Below are 17,129 nucleotides of genomic sequence, written 5' to 3' on the forward strand. Positions count from 1 at the left end.
CTGAGTGAATGTAAGTGTGTGTGTGTGTGTGTGTGTGTGAGGGAGAAAAAAAAGTTATAAGTTATAAGTTATGATAGGCATCTGCCATAGAAGGCACACACGTAAAGATCAAGATGTAAACAAAGTGGCAGCTGTCACTTCACGCCCTGTAACTGTCAAATCCCTTGTGCTTACAGAGAGAATACAGGTAAATAGGAGAGAGAGAGAGAGAGAGAGAGAGACTGCAGTCACACCAGGAGATGAGAATTGATCAACATAACGTATATTGATATTAGCTTGCAGTGTCTCTATAGTAGAGAGTAAGATGCCTCAGAAATGCCTTTCTTATTTTTATCTATTTTATTATATTTAGTTAGGAAAATTTTTACAACAGGACCAAACAGCATTTCGAGTAGAAAACTATATTCGTTATTATTTATTTATTTATTTATTTATTTATTTATTTATTTTCATTTATTTATTTATTTAATTAATTCATTAATTTACTTATTTATTTATTTATTTATTTATTTTATTTATTTATTTTTTTTATATGTTATAGACAATGTTGGAGACTTGTCGGAAAGCGGGATTTATGGGCAGGGAACACGAAAATGGCCATTTTAGGGCACTTGAAAGAAGATGATAGCTTGAAAGTAGATAATGCTAAACTAATCTAATTTGATCTAACCTGATTTAATATAACCTGACCTAACCTAAGCGAACGTGACCTAATCTAACCTTATCTGATCTGGGTATTTCTTGATAAGAAGTCCACCTCCCCATTCCCCTAAACCTTCCCCTAACCCTTCAAACAAACTTGTGGGGGTTTTGGGGGGAGGATGAAAAATAAGTTGAAAATGGGATTTCAAAATCTAAGGAAGTTTACTTTAATTCAAATTTTCCTAATCTAATCTAGCCCAGACAAGGGGGCTGTGATCCCCCTGGACACCCTTGCTAGGATGTTAACCTGACCCTGACTTAGCATAACCTAACCTAATGAGCGACCTCAAAAATTATACCATTATGCCTTACTGTTGTGGTGTGGACATTCTCAGGGCAATGAAGGTGGGTGCAGTTTGGCAGATGCCTCATTGAATATGTAGAACCTCTTCTTTATGCATGTATATCACATCTTAACCATTGCTGTTGCTAAATATCCCACATAGTGACATTTTTTCTTGTTGAACACTCGCACTTTTCACTTCACTTCCCCCACTCTCTAGCCATATTAACAAAATGTCTAACATGTCCCTAAAACAAATGAAAAGTGTAACTGAACCTACCAGGGAAAGTCGTGATTGGTGGTGTCATGAATGGCCTCACCAGTGGCAGCATGCAGTTGGAGGGATCAGGTCTTTAGATACCATGAAATCCTAATATGCCACTACCCACAAATCCCAGATGTAAACAATAGAAAATAATTTCAGTGTTTACTCTTGACTGGTGCAGGACTCGCTGGACTTAGAAAATGTCGAATTTCACCACACTCGAGTGCTATTACAGCCATACTAGACACGTGCCCCCCAATTTTTTTATGTTCACGGCAAGGTCACCAAACCTCCTACATGATATGTGAGTTTCATGCTTGTACATAACACAGATGTAATGTCCAAATTAACCCTGACCTGACCTAACCTACATGCATCACCTGACAAAAATTTCCAGTATCACAGAAACTATTAAATTGCAACAAAAGCTTCAATAAAGTAAATCCATAAAAGTAATAAAGAACAATACTCCCAAATGTGTAGACCATTATGGTCCTCTCCTAAAATGATACTTTTAGTTATTTTTTACTATCTGTCTGATTGATTTATGTATTTATTTATATTTATCTTTTTATTGGAGCATCATTGAAATAACCTTAGCTTGTTCATTTCCAGACTCTGACTGTTTATTTCTTGGTAAAATATGACACTTTTTCTCAGATTGTGATTTACACTGTAAAAGGACTAACAGTGAAATCAATGAACTTAAATGAATCTAAACATAACTTAACCTAAGCTAACCTAACCTATCCTAGGCTAACTTTAACTTAACCTAACAACCTGAACTAACCTAATCTCACCTAACCTAACCTACTATAGCACTCAGATGAAAATGCTAATGTTATTTCAGTGTTATTATTTTTTCTTTTCTTTTCTCTTTTTTATTCCTTTATTGTAATTAATTTTTCCTTCTTTATTATTTATTTATTTATTTATTTATTGTATTTTATTTTTATTTTATTTATTGGTTTATTTATTTTATTTATTTATTTATTTATTTATTTATTTATTCATTTATTTATTTCTATTTATTTATTTATTTATTTTATTTTTTTTTTTCACAGTTTGCACCAAGGGAACAAGAGTGCTAATATTCCCCACCAACATTTACAGGTGGCGAGTGGAAGCCATGGCCCTGACTACTGGTCCCTCAGCTGGTGGTAATTATCCTCACTATTGCTCTATCCCATATATTTGCAATTACCTGTAAACTTAAACATCACTTAATTCTTCACCAACATGCTAACATACTTCACTAACATACAAAGCCCACACATACTTGAGTTTTCATATTTTTCTGATCGATGAAGTTTTATATTTCATGGTGATTTTCTTCTTTATCAATGTATCGCACAATTAATATTTACCCGTAAACTTAGATATTGCCACTTAATACTTCACAGGTATAGTTTTGACTAACATACAAAATTCACATGTATTTGACTTGCTATACTTTACTGATGGATAAAGTTATGTATTTCCTTGCTATATGTTCACTTAAGTTTTGATGTGAGAGGTAATGATGGAAGAGGGAGGCAGGAGAGTAATGGTGGTGTTATAACCATATCAACTACTCTTTTACCAATACATCTTTTTGGTTATTTATTCAGTAAAGTATTGGTGAGAGAGGTTATGGTGTTTGAGTTAGGAGAGGGAGTAATGGTGGTTTTCCAGCTACCTTTAACCTATACAAATTTTCCATTATTTATTCACTAAAGTACTGACATAAGGACATAAAATAAGGGAAGCTGCTAGAAACAATCAGGCCTACACATAGCAGTCTCTGTATTTGTGTGAAAGGCAGGGGGAAAGTAATGGTGTTTGTGACAGGGGAGTGGGTGGCTGGCCTGGTGCTGGCAAGAGGAGGCAGCAAGGGAATCAAGAACAAGAACCTCCTTCAGCTGGAGCACAAGCCACTGCTGAGGAGAACACTGGAGATCATGCACAAATCCAAGTGTAAGAATGTTGTTGTCTCATTGTTCTTACTTCATTATATTGCTATAGGATTGAGTTAAGTTAGTTGTATCTTGTTCTTTAATGATGCTTTATCACTTTTTTTTTTTTTGAGAGTAATTATTTATGGTTCTCAAGATTTCTCATTCATATATTTCGCTAATATATGTGTCCGATCTAAAAATTTCCATTGTCTCACATTTTTATTTAAACTCTGTATGATGTATAATTCCTGGTTGACTTCCAAAGCTTATGTGATCTGACTTAGTTGCAGTTTTCAGTCTTGGTTCTCTCATAGTCATAACTGTTTTACTAATTCAGTTTGTGCACACAGTACATTTCATGTGGTGAAACATTTATGTACAGAAATTATAGTTAGTCTTTGACTGCTAGAATTTTTCCTACAGAAAAAAATTTGTATCATTCTGTTTTTTTGTTCTGTTTTCTCCAGGGTTAGATTTTTTTAATCTATCCCACTGGGCCTTTTTTATTTATTTTTTTTTTTTTACAGAGGTGGCTTATTGGGTCTCTTTAGGGTTTTATATATTTATTTTTTGTTTATTCCTCCTTCTTATATTTAAATCAGTTTAAATAAGCAATCAAAAAGTAATCAAGAAGTTTGATTTTTTTTTTTTTTTTTTTCCATGTAGGAGGGACATTGGCCAAGAGCAACAAAAAAAGAGAAAAAAAGACCCACTGAGGTGTCAGTCCCCAAACAGAGTTGAAAGCAGTAGTCAGAAATTACAGGATAAGTGTCTTGAAACCTATTTCTTGAAAGAATTCAGGTCATAGGAAGGTGGAAATACAGAAGCAGGCAGGGAGTTCTAGAATTTACCAGAAAAAGGGACGAATAATTAAGAATACTAGTTAACTCTTGTATTAGAGAGGTCAACAGAATAAGGATGAGAGAAAGAGGAAAGTCATGTGCAGTGATGCCATAGTAGGAGGGGAGGCATGCAGTTAGCAAGATCACAAGAGCAGTTGGCATAAAAATAGCTGTAGAAGATAGCAAGAGATGAAACATTGTGGTGATGAGAGAAGGGCTGAAGACAGTCAGTTAGAGGAGAGTTGATAAGATGAAAAGCTTTTGATTCCACCCTGTTTCTAAAAGAGCAATATGAGTGGAACCCCCCCCCAACATACATGTGAAGCATACTCCATACATGTACAGATAAGGCCCCTGTACAGAGTTAGCAGCTGGGGAGTGAGAAAAACTGGCAGAGACATCTCAGAACACCTAACTTCATAGAAGCTGTTTTAGCTAGAGATGAAATGTGAAGTTTCCAGTTCAGATTACAAGTAAAGGACAAACGGATGTTCAATGTAGAAGTGTGGGACAGTTGAGTGTCATTGAAGAAGAGGGAATGATTGTCTGGAAGGTTGTGTCAGGTTGATAGATGAAAGAAATGAGTTTTTGAGCCATTGAACAATACTAAGTTTTCTCTGCCCCTATCAGAAATCTTAGAGAGATCAGAAGTCAGGCGTTCTGTGCTTCCCTGCAAGAACTATTTACTTCCTGAAGGGTTGGACGTCTACAGAAAGACGTGGGAAAGTGCAAGGTGGCATCATCAGTGTAGGATTGGATAGGACAAGAAGTTTGGTTTAGAAGGTCATTGATGAATAATAGGAAGAGAGTAGGTGACAGGACAGAACCCTGAGGAACACCACTGTTAATAGATTTAGAAAAACAGTGACTGTCTACCACAGCAGCAATAGAATGGTCAGAAAGGAAACTTGAGATGAAGTTACAGAGAGTTGGATAGGAGCTGTAGGAGGGTAGTTTGGAAATCAAAGCTTTGTGCCAGACTCTGTCAAAAACTTTTGATATATCCAAGGCAACAGCAAAAGTTTCACCAAAATCCCTAAAAGAGGATGACCAAGATTCAGTAAGGAAAGCTAGATCACCAGAAGATTGGGCCTTGATGGAACCCATACTGGCGATCAGATAGAAGATGGTTGTGAATTGAGAGATATTTAAGAATCTTCTTGTTGAGGATAGATTCAAAACTTTAGAGAGGCAGGAAATCAAAGCAATAGAATGGTAGTTTGAGGAACGAGAATGGTCACCCATTTTAGAAACAGTTTGAATTTAGGCAAACTTCCAGCAAAAGGGAAAGGTAGATGTTGATAGACAGAGTTAGAAGAGTTTGACTTGACAAAGTGCAAGGACAGAGGCACAGTTTCAGGGAATAATAGGAGGGATCCCATCAGGTCCATAAGCCTTCTGAGGGTTTAAGCCAGTGAGGGCATGGGAAACATCACTGTTGAAGGATTTTAATGAGTAGCATGAAGTAGTCAGAGGGTGGAGGAGAGGAAGGAACAAGCCCTGAATCTTCCAAGGTAGAGTTTTTAGCAAAGGTTTGAGTGAAGAGTTTGGCTTCAGAAATAGATGAGATGGCAGTGGTGCCATCAAGTTGAAATAAAGGAGGGAAAGATGAAGAAGCAAAGTTATTAGAGATATTCTTGGCTAGGTGCCAGAAGTCACGAGGGGAATTAAATCTTAAAAGATTTTGACACTTCCTATTAATGAAGAAAAAACACTTGTTTAGGTCATGCTAATACAGGTTGATCCGATTGGACAAAGCTTGTGTTAACTTGTACTTTATGGGAAATATATGGATCAGATGACTACTTTTACATTTTTAATGTGTATGTACATATATAGACCTTATTTACCGATATGATATAGGAATAAATTTTGATATGTGAAATATTTTTAATAAAGTTAAAAAAAAAACACAAGCTTTTTTATTTTATTATTTTTTTTATTTATTTATTTATTTATTTATTTATTTATTTATTTATTTATTTTTCTTTTTTTAATGTCATCCTTGTTTTTTCTTGGGTTAGTATAATTATTCAGTTAAGAAATTAAATGCTTTTTTTTATTTTGTCACAGCATTTTATAATTTTTATATTTGCTTCAGTTACACTTTTACCAACACATTTGAGTTGTTCCCATAAAGCATGTAGCAGCAACAACATCTTTCCTGCCCATGCAGGCTTCCATAGTGTGTGGGTGAGCACAGACAGTGAGGCGATAGCGGACTGTGCCCGAGCGGAGGAGGCTGAGGTGCACTGGCGGGCGCCTTACACAGCTACTGATGATGCCTCATCTGTGAGTGCTGTGCAGGAGTTCATCAAGTTCCACCCTGGTGTGTATCTTGAGTGTGTAACAGTGGCATTGCAGTGTTGAGTCAGGCTGATGTTTTTTTTATTATGTTCTTGTGTAAGCTTGTGTATGTGCGTACATTTCTCTTACATGCAGGAATTTTTTGGTAATTGTTTCCAGAAATCAGTTGTTCTTTATGCATCTCACTGTGTTCCTAACATGTGATGAAGAATTAGTTCTGTCAGTTTTTCAGTTCCTTTCAAATATTTATAAGTGGTGTTCATATCACTATCATATCACCTCTTTGCTTTTAACATTGGTAAGATTTAACATGTTTAGGTGTTTGTGTGTATTTAGCTAGTTGTATTTACCTAGTTCTAATTTACAGGACCTGAGCCACACTTGTTTGGTCCTGTCTCCATATCTACACTTGTCCAGTTTTTCCCTAAAGTTGTGCACACTCATTGCCAATAATACATTCTCACGTACCTTGTTCCAGACTTCTTTATTTCTCTGTGGGAAACTGTATTGCTTTATGTTATTCAAGCATCTTCCTTTTCCTAGTTTTTTGCTGTGGCCTCATGTGAATTTGGTATTTTCTACTTCTCTTAGCAGTGGTTTCTCATTATCAATTTCTTCCTCTATTCCACAATTTATAAATCAGTATTAAGTCCCCCCTTTCTCTTCTTTGTTCCAATGTTGGCAGGTTTATTTCCTTTAACCTGTTTTCATATGTTAATTCTTCCAGTTCTGAAACCATCTTCATTGTTGTCTTTTGTATCCTTTCTATTCTTTTCACATGTTTCTTCTTGTGGGGAGACCACACTGATTTAGCATATTCCAGCTTTGGTTTTATCATAGTGTTAATTATCTTTCTAATCATATCTTTATCCTTGTAGTGGAATGCTGTTCCATTATTTCTCATCATTTTATATGTATCTTTGAATATCAATGACTTTTGACTATCCTGTATTATCCCAGATCTTTCTCTTCTTGTACTTTTATTATTTCTTCATTTCCCATTTTATACGTCCATTTTGGTCTGTTTTTGCTTTTCCCTTTTCCATTACATGACATTTTTCACATTAAATTTCATCTCCCATTTGTTATTCCAGTCCTAGAATTTCACAGTCTTTGCTGTTTCTTATGTGTCTTTGTAATTTTGCATCATCTGCAAACAAACTCGTGTAACTCTTTACTCCTTCAGGCATATAATTTATGTAGATCAGGAAAAGTATTGGTGCCAGCACTTATCCTTGTGGTACTCCACTATCTACTTTTCTCCATTTTGATTTTACGTCTTTTACTAATGTTCTCATTTCTCATCCCTTTAAGTAACTTTCCATCCATTTTTTTTTTTTTTTTTTTTTTCCATTTAATCCTCCTATATTTTCTAGCTTCCATAGTAGCCTGTTGTGGGAACTTTGTCAAAAGTTTTTTTCAAAGGTCAAAATACATATAGTCTACCCATCCATCCCTCTCCTGTGTTATATCAGTCACTCTCAAATAGAAGCTCATCAAATTTGTTACACATGATCTTTATCTAAAGCCATACTGTTTTCCTGTTATTATACTGATACCATGTTTTTCTAGAAATTTTGTCCGCTGCTTTTTATAACTTTTTCACAGATCTTACATACTATGCTGGTCATTGATATTGTCCTATAGTTTAGTGGTTCTTTCTTTCCTGTTTTATAAATTGGCACTACATCTGCTCTCCTCCATTCCTTAGGCACTCTTCCAGTTGATACTGAGCACTTTATTATGTCTTATAGTGGTTCAATTAATTGTTTCCTGCACTCTTTGAAAATGAAATCTGATACTCCATCTGGTCCTGTTGCTTTTCTTTCTTCCAGTTCCTCCACCATTTTATAAACTTCTTTGATTAATGTAATTTCTCACATTTACTTTTTTGTCGTCTCATCTTGTGGTTCTTTAAATTCTGATTCTTCTATAAAAACTTGTTGAAACTTTTTTTTTAGCGATGCACTCATGTTTTTTTGGTTTTCATGTTTCATTTCCATCCTTCAACCTTTCTAGTTTTTCTTTTAGTTTAGTTTTTCTGTGCATGAATTTGTAGAACAGTTTTGGTTCGTCCTTGCACTTTTTTAACTATATCCTTTTCATATCCTTTCTCTTCCTCTCCCCTTATTCTCATATGTTCATTTCTTACTACCTTAAAGTCTTCTTTATTTATTTTTTTTATTTCTTTTCATTCTTATCCATGCTTTGACTTTTTTTTTACACTTGCACATCATGCACTGAACCACACCAGTTTTCCTTTTTCTTTAGGTTTGTATAGTGGGACATATTTATTCACTCCTGTCGCAAATAGTTTCATAAAAATGTCATACTTATCTTGCACATCATGTGCTCTTTTCAGCTTTTTCCCAGTCCATTTCTTCATAAAGTTTCTTAAGATCATCTATATTTGATTTCCCATAGTTTTTCTTGTTTCCTTTGTATGATTCTATCATTACATGGTCACTTTTTCCCATAGAGTACACATATCTTAATTCTTTAGTTAGGTCAATTCCTTTTGTTAATAGGTCTAGTCTTGTTGGTTCGTCATCTCCCCTATATCTTGTATTTTCAGTCACCCAGTCTTGTTTCCTTCTGCCTCGAATGTTTCCCAATTTACTTCACAATTGAAGTCATCAAGTAATACTCTTGATTAATTTACTCAAGCACTGAATGGTATTTTCTATTATTTTCTCATAGTCTTCCTTGCTCCAAGAATTTGTTTAGGGTGGTACATAGGTTGTTATTACTGTCAGTATTTCTCCATTATTAACCTCCAAGTTAACACTCACTTTTTCTGCTTTTCCTTCCCCATATCTCACTATTTTTGTCTTCACCTCTTTTTTTTTTTTTTTGTTATTGTTACACCACCCCCTCCTTTACCACTCCTGTCTCTTCTCCATATATTGTAGTTATTGTTAATGACTATCTGGTTTTCTTCTTTTAGTTTTGTTTCCATTAAACACACCATCTTCAAATTTTTCTTTTAAATAGTCTTGTAATTCCATTTTTCTGTGTATCAATCCATCTATGTTTGTATACATCACATTCAGTCCTTCATTTTTACTATTTTTCTGTTTTATTTTAATTTATTTTTTTCTTTATGTACCATTTCTTCACTCTGTCTCCCAAAACTCTCCAAAAAAATTTAGTCTTTTATGTTCTTCATTCATTTTTCACTTTAGCCTCTTCATACATTCATATAATTTTTTCCTTTTGTCTTCATTTCTGTTCTTCCTAATGTATATATCTTTGCAATCTTTTACTTCTCTTAGTTTCAATGTTCTTTCTAGTATCTCTTCTGCTGCCTGTTTTGATTTTAGTCTTATTTTCATAGTGTGTGTGTGTGTGTGTGTGTGTGTGTGTGAGTGTGTGTGTTTTTTACCTATGGTCGTCTGCTGGTCACCCAGCCAGCTGTTACCCTACAGAAAGAACTTAGAGCTCATAATGACTGATCTTTGGGTAGGACTGAGACCACTTACACACCACACACTGGGACAGCAAGGTCACAACTCCTTGGGTTACATCTCGTACCTACTTGCTGCTAGGTGAACAGGGGCTACACATTAAGAGGCTTGCCCATTTGCCTTGCCGTGCCCAGGATTCAAACCCAGGCCCTCTTGGTTGTGAGCCGAGTGTGCTAACCCCTACACTACGCAGTGTGTGTGTGTGTGTGTGTGTGTGTGTGTGTCTCAGCTAACCCTTCTTTCTGGTAATACCTGCTTGATATAAATAGATGAATAAACACAGATCAAATAACAAGAAGTAAATCCATACTCATTAGCTCACAGGCATCAGATTCTTGCCTTCCACAGAGATCACCATAGTGTGCCTTGTCCAGTGCACCTCTCCATTTGTGCAAGTGACCTACTTGCAGGAGGGGATGCAGAAGATGGCAAGAGGCTATGACTCGGTCTTCTCTGTGACGAGGAGGCACTTGCTGAGGTGGTCTGAGGGTGAGTTGTCCTGCCTGCTGAGGTGGTGGCAGGAGCAGCAGTAGTGGTCAGTGAACTTTGTAATTTAGGTGGTTTCTTTTATGTCTTCTCAACTCTGGTAGCATTGTTTGAGTTTTGCTTTTATTGAAGTATTATATTATGGAGAGAGGAATATGTTTTATAGGCTATATTCTGAAACACTTCACTCTCTCACCATGACTATTTTTAAAGGCCACAGAGATGATTAGCTGCATTCTCAAGAGTGTTTCTCCTGTTAATAATATAGAAATCTTGTTAATTTGTAACTAGAACCAAATATTCTTAAAACCTGTCACTTCAACTAGAGGCTTTTGAATGTTGTGGAGGTGTGGCACAGAAGTGTTTCAGAATGTGGGCCCTAATCTTACTGTCATGATTTTACATTATATTTTGTTTAGTAGATTAAGATTATATGATATGCATGTAATGTAATTATTCCTGCATCTTCCATGTAATGTATGATACAACCCTAAACATCAGGCTATCCAACACAGAGTGCCAGGTGACTCAGGAAACAAGATTATCTTACTATACCCTTATTCATTTTTATAAGTACTGTAGACTTTGCCAATGTAAGTACATACCCTTGTTTTTTTCATACGATGTATTTCTCAGGGAATACTGTCATTAAAGTTTCATATGTCTATCTATTTATATACCAGGCCAGCAATCCCACATGAGGTGGCCCAAACAAGTTTCATGTGCAGAAGAGTTAAAACCAATGGAGCTTAGTCATGATTCTGTGCTGTAGCAGGGTGGAAGGCACAAGGTAGTTGACTCAGTGTTGCAAAGCTCAAGTGTTGTATGGGATTTTAAAGCCATTTTATTCACTATAAGTTATTAATTTAATCCAGTGGTTTTCAGACTCTTCACATAAAAGCACAGTAAGGAAACATTAGTATATCTGTCACTCCTACCCTAATATTGTTTGTTAAGATCATTCATTCCCCAGCAAGACTGTCCTGTGGCAGTCCATTAAAAGGTGAATTGTCTCTAGAAAACCATCATATAAATTACTGTCATTCACCCAGTGTTAAGAGAAGTGACAGTTTATGTGACTTCATTGATACAAATCAATAAACACGTGCAGCAGACAGAACATAACAGCAGTTCATATTCAGGAGTTGCTGAGTAAGACAATATCCCTAACTTAGTCATCAGTTTGGGAGCGTAGTATCACAGTACATGTTACTAAGCCCAGGTTATAATGATGGTGTTTGTGTGGTGGACTTAGAATAACATCAAGTAATCTAACATTGTACACAGGCCCAAGACATTTTAGGCTACTTGGCTGGAGTTGCCCACATGATGGTAAGAGAGTAGGCTGAGATGTTGAATGAGTGGTTGGTAGCAGATCCTATGTTGTCCTGTAGGGAGCTGGTGTGTATCTGCTCTGGGACGTGCTGTGTGCACTTTTATAATTACTGGGACAAGGGGTTTGGATGCCATCTGATTCTGGATACTTGCTACTTAACCTGCTCATTGAAGGGATTTAAGTTTAATTTATGTAATTATTTACCTCTCACCAAGTAACATGTTGTTGTAAATATATTTCTAACATCAGTGTGAGACTGTGCATGTTACTACCCCATCATTCAGTGTGTACTCCTGCACACAATGGCTTCAATGTCTGCATCCATATATTTTCATATTTATTTGTTTTCTTTATAATTTGTTTTTTGAGTCTTTCTGAGTCACTTACATAATTTCTATGACTGAAATTCTCTTTTCAAATATTAAGTCTTGCATCAAAGATATGTTTGTACATCAAGTCTTACATGAAAAAAAAATGCATCAGTATTATCTAAATAAGTCTTGTAAATTGAACTTTTTTGTGGATCTAATAGACTCAGAAGTATGATGGTGACTCCTGAGTGACTCCAGGTGAAGAGGTGGTGTATTTCTCTGTTCTTTACTCTTCTTTACCCGGTCATGTCCATTTTTCAGTTGGCAACCTTGTGGCTGATTCCTTGAAGGCAGGTTTTGGTTATGTTGTGGTAACGTAGCAATCCCAGAGTACAGAGTTGTTTCCCGTGGTCCCATGGTGAAGTGCCTGGCTGTGGTGCAGGTTGTTGGCATGGTGCACGTTGCAGATCCATTTCAGCATGTAGTAAGTTTATGGTCTTTTTTAATTTTTTAAAATTTTTTTCATTACCTCTTTTTTATTACTTTTTTTTGTAATCATCTCTTTATTATCAATTTTTTTTTTTCATTACCTCTTTTCATTACTTTTTGTCAATATCCCATATTTTCACTTTTTTTATAATTTTTTTTTTGTCATTACCTCTTTTTTTTTGTCCTTTTTAACCTTTCTTTTGTCATTGCTTTTTTTGTCATCACCCTTTTTTTCATTACCTATTATATTATAACCCCTTTTTTTTATCACTGCCTAATTTTTCATTACTTTTTTGTTATTACCTCATTTTTGTCATTACTGCTGTTTTTTGTCATTACCTTTTTTTTCTTTCTATCACCTTTTCTTTTCTTGTCTTTACCTCGTTTTATTTTTGTAAATATATAGGGACTAGAGCTCAGATATACTTCACAAACATGAATTTATCTCTGGAAACATTGTATTAAATTTATAATTTCACATCAAACTGCTGATGAAAATTTATTGCAAAGTATGAAAATCTTGATGAAAAAAAAACAAAAATCTTGCTCTTAAATTTTCACAGCACAAAATGAGCGGTGCACAACATGAGTACACATTGCAGGTGAGTTTACTGTGCCGCAGAACTTCAGTCCAAGACATCGTCCACGACGGCAGGACTGGAGGGGGGAGCTGTACGAGAATGGCATGTTCTATATCACCAGGGTGGAGGTGCTCCAGAAGGGTCTGCTGCAGGGAAACAGGTGGGCCATCATGTGTTAGGGGCTGGCTTCCCATAAAAGCATAAGAAAATAAAGGAAGCTGCAAGAAGTCATCAGGCCTATTTGTGGTAGTCCCTGTATGAAAAACACCTACATATTTCCATCTGTCATCCCCATCCATAAATTTGTCTAATCTTTTTTTTAAGCTCCCTAATGGCTCAGGACTGACAATCTGATTACTAAGTCCATCCCATTTATCTGCCACTCTATTTGAGAAGCAACTTCCATTCCTCACAACCTTTCCTTCTTTCATGCCCTGTACATGGAGATGACAAGTGTGAGCACTGTGCTAAGGAGAAACATAAATCTTTGCAGTCACATAAGACTGTTGTTTCACAGCTTATTTTCTTATGAGAAATATTTTGTGGTATGAAATTTTCTACGAAAGTTTAGAAAAAAAACCATCCTGATTTTTGCAGTACCACTAATTTGTTTGTTATTTTTACTCCTTGTCTCATGGGAAAGAAGCTGCACTAGTATAGACTTAGGGTGCATAGGGACACCATTGTGTGAGCTTGATAATTTTCTACAGTTCCTTGTCATCAGCACACAGCAAAGAGTGAGTGTCTTGAGTACTCTAGCAGTGAATCCATTTATGAATTTAATGATCATCCCGTGTTTACATGACATGAGCACTCATCTGTTACTGCTACTTTTACTTTACTCAGTGTGTGCATGAGATCACACTTCACAAGTGACAGCAAAATTTACATACGATTATAATTCTTCTATTGTTTGTAGTATATAAGGCTGTTTTATCTTATTTGCTAATTGTAGTTAAGTTTCATATGATTTTACATGATGTTTGTATGTATTTTCACTAGTGTGTGCAGAATTTACAGCGGGTTATAATTCCCTAATTATAACCCTAATTATAAGATTGTCTCAACTCTTATTTGCTGCTTGCACTTAAGTTTTATATGATTTTATATGAAGTTTGTAATTTGTGTGTGTGTGTGTGTGTGTGTGTGTTCTCAGATGTGGGTACATTGAGGTGCCACAGGAAGACAGCCTGGATATTGACACTCCCTTTGATGGCATTGTTGCTCAGACATGGATCAACTACTGTCAAGGTGGATCCATATAGTACTGAGTGTGTGGATCATCTACTGTTGAGGTGGATCCATATAGTACTGAGTGTTCAGAGGTGAGTGTTGCATTTCAGACAAAAATTAATACAGGAGTGTTTGGGTATGAAGTGTATTTGTTATAAACAGTTTGTTAAGTATATTTATAACCTCTACTATAATGAGTCTTTACAGGTGAATGTTGCATCACTGACAAAGATGAGTACATGAGTGTTTCTGGATAAAAACTGTATTTGTCATGAACAGTTTATCAAGTATATATCTAATATCTACTGTTTATTAGCCTCATAAAGGCAGTGCTTTATATGAATCTCTTTGTTTGTCTTATGCTGGCTTTTCCTTTGCCACTTTCTACTCCTTTTCATAAAAAAATTCCTTCCTCCCATCAGCCACTGTGTTGTTTGCAAGGATCTTTCCTCAACTCTTTATAAAGACAATGCTTTCTGTGAATCTCCTTGTTTCTCTTGTGCTGGCTTTTTCTTTCACATTCTGCTCCTCTTCACATTACTGCATCTTTCCTACCAGCCACTCAATTGTTTTCAAGGACCTTTCTTCAACTCCTGCACCACAGCAAGCAGCCAGCACATTCCTTTCACATCTCAGCTTCTCGTCTCTCACGCCAAAACATTTTCAAGACATCTTAGATTGTGAGTGCCATCATGAGGTGTTTGTTTAAGGGTACAGCAGGAGTAAAACGTGACACATGGAAAACAAAATAACACTTTATTATTAATTAAAGCTATGCTGATCATGTTTGCCATTCATTTGCATGTTGAGTGGCATAGATGGAGTGACTGGTCAGGTGATAACACTGTAAACTAACATGTTTTGCCAGTATCCATTCTACTCATGTATGTAATTATAAGCTGCTATACATTTAGTCATCATTTGTTATAATGCACCATATTGAAGTTATGCCTATACAGTAAGTAAAGTTTTGTATTTATATGATATTAGTAGAAATTTATCACAAATTTACTAGCATAGAGGTTGGAAGACGAGATATCTAAGCTACAATTTTTACTCTTATATTACTCTTGCACCAATTTGTATGAAAGGAATGACCCTAAGATATGGTAAAAATACTTGTGCACCATTTCACTACGTATCAGAGGAATGACACCAGCTTAAGGCAAAGACATCTCAGGGTTCTGTGATACATTGTTGGGGTTGCTGGGAGAGACTCAGGTCTGCTCACATCCTCACCCTTACCCTTCCACCATCATTATTGCAAGATTTCCCTCATAATATTTACATTCCTGGGGAATGTCATGTCAAAGAAAGTTGTAGATTTTAAGTACATTCCACCACACTGCAATGGTCAGTTGACAACATTCATGAAAAGTTACCACCACACCTCTCACTGTGGGGCAAGCAATAAGTGGGGATAAGGAGTCGGAGGAGGAGCAACTTGAGGTCAAGGTACAAGGAGCATTGCTGGCTGGTAATATAACCACACCATAAATCCTTGTTCCCTGCCTTGCTGTGATCACAATTCTTCTATTATATTACAAAACTGTCCTTTTCTGAGACAGTTGCCTACTGCCCTGTAGAATGGTATCACAACCACCCTCTGAGGGATATATTGCATCTGGCTGCTGATTAGAGGGACTCACTATTTGGCAGTTATAAAATGAATGGCACGAAGAGAGAACCATTTGACTAGATGATACAAAGACACATAAGGCGCCATGCTCCAGTAAAGACATGCACTGCTGGGAATCATGTACAGTGTTATACAAATCACAATAGCAGGGATGCAAAAATATGTAGAAATTAAATCCATGAATAATATACAAGTATATAATTATACTACTGATGGTGTCCTGCCACATGGCCATCTGAGGGAGACTTACCCTCCCTCAGTAAGTCATAGCCAACATTCTGCCACACTCACTTAATGATGTGGTGGGGACTTAATTTCACACAACACTCTGAGCTGAATGTCCTTATCACTGCACATGTTGATCCTTGTGTACATTGTAATAAAGGTGCATATTAAGAAATGCTTGCCCTCTCACCATGACTGTTCTCAAGGTCTCAGAGATGATTGGTCAGGTTCTCAAGCATGTTTTTCTTGCTAGTAGTGTAGAAATTATGTTATTAATCTGCCACTAAAACCATGAAAACACCCTTAAAAACCCACATCACTTGACCACAGTTGTTGAAAACACTCGTGATGAGAGAGCAAAGTGTTTCTGAATACACACCAAACTCACGGAAATTATCAGCTTGCATTCTGTGTAGGATGGGGATTATGGCTAAGTTGTGACAAACAGAAGTGTATAGAATATGATAAAGTATGTATAAAAGTATGCTTGGGGAAGACTTGATGTAATAATCATCTTGAGGTTTTTACAGCAGCTCACTCTCCACTCCCTCTGTGGAAATGGTATACAGTCTTTCTTAGTCTTAATGTTCAACACTTAAATCATCACTTTTTATAACAGTTTTGCTCAACATTATTTATTCATCATCCTATTCCAACTGTGAGTAGATTGTGGTGATTAGAATTAGGAAAAAAAAAACTAAAGTGACAAAAAGACACTGTCCATTGAATAAAAGAGAGGTCTATAAGAAAGCAAATCTTATTGATCATGCAGTAAAGTTATGAAAAAGACACTGTCCATTAGATAATAAAACAGAGGCCTGTATGGAAGCAAGTCTGATTGACCATGCAGTAACATACAGTGCTCATGTATGGGAAGCACTTGGAGAGGACTCACTGTTGGACTTGCAGTGAAGGGAAGCCCTCAACCATACAGCAGACAAACGAGGAAAGAGAGGACAAGCAGGAGCACCGCTGAGGCCCGTTGTGTGTTGCTGCCTGTAGTCACTGCAGTGGAAGGCTTGCATC

General features: G+C 36.2%; 2 protein-coding genes across 7 annotated transcripts in view; one reads left to right on the forward strand and one right to left on the reverse strand.

Annotated features, from left to right (window-relative positions):
• On the forward strand, window positions 1–16,853 carry LOC135090208 (N-acylneuraminate cytidylyltransferase A-like). Of its 2 annotated transcripts, none has more exons than XM_063986685.1 (7): window positions 1–187; window positions 2,364–2,410; window positions 3,081–3,206; window positions 6,206–6,358; window positions 10,152–10,292; window positions 13,028–13,166; window positions 14,163–16,853. In XM_063986685.1, the coding sequence occupies exons 2-7, from the start codon at window positions 2,380–2,382 to the stop codon at window positions 14,269–14,271; spliced, it is 699 nt and encodes a 232-aa protein (XP_063842755.1). In that variant the 5' UTR covers window positions 1–187; window positions 2,364–2,379; the 3' UTR covers window positions 14,272–16,853. The 2 variants fall into 2 exon arrangements, with proteins under 2 accessions (XP_063842755.1, XP_063842754.1); XM_063986684.1 differs by having other exon boundaries at window positions 3–187; window positions 2,315–2,410.
• LOC135090207 (uncharacterized) overlaps window positions 14,979–17,129 on the reverse strand; it is a 27,660-nt gene continuing 25,509 nt past the window's right edge. For all 5 annotated transcript variants that reach the window (XM_063986680.1, XM_063986682.1, XM_063986679.1 and 2 more), the window contains 2 exons: window positions 16,999–17,108; window positions 14,979–16,653 (listed from right to left, as the gene is read on the reverse strand). The gene's annotated coding sequence lies outside the window, so the exon portion shown is untranslated. The remainder of the gene's footprint in view (window positions 16,654–16,998; window positions 17,109–17,129) is intronic.

Source organism: Scylla paramamosain, chromosome 34 (genome assembly GCF_035594125.1).
Source record: "Scylla paramamosain isolate STU-SP2022 chromosome 34, ASM3559412v1, whole genome shotgun sequence".
NCBI lineage: Eukaryota > Metazoa > Arthropoda > Malacostraca > Decapoda > Portunidae > Scylla > Scylla paramamosain.

Coding starts and splice junctions, on each gene's coding strand:
- LOC135090208 (XM_063986685.1), top strand. CDS start 2,380: ATGGCCCTGACTACTGGTCCCTCAGCTGGTG. Junction 3,207..6,205: donor GATCATGCACAAATCCAAGT/GTAAGAATGTTG, acceptor CTGCCCATGCAG/GCTTCCATAGTGTGTGGGTG. Junction 13,167..14,162: donor GGTCTGCTGCAGGGAAACAG/GTGGGCCATCAT, acceptor GTGTGTTCTCAG/ATGTGGGTACATTGAGGTGC.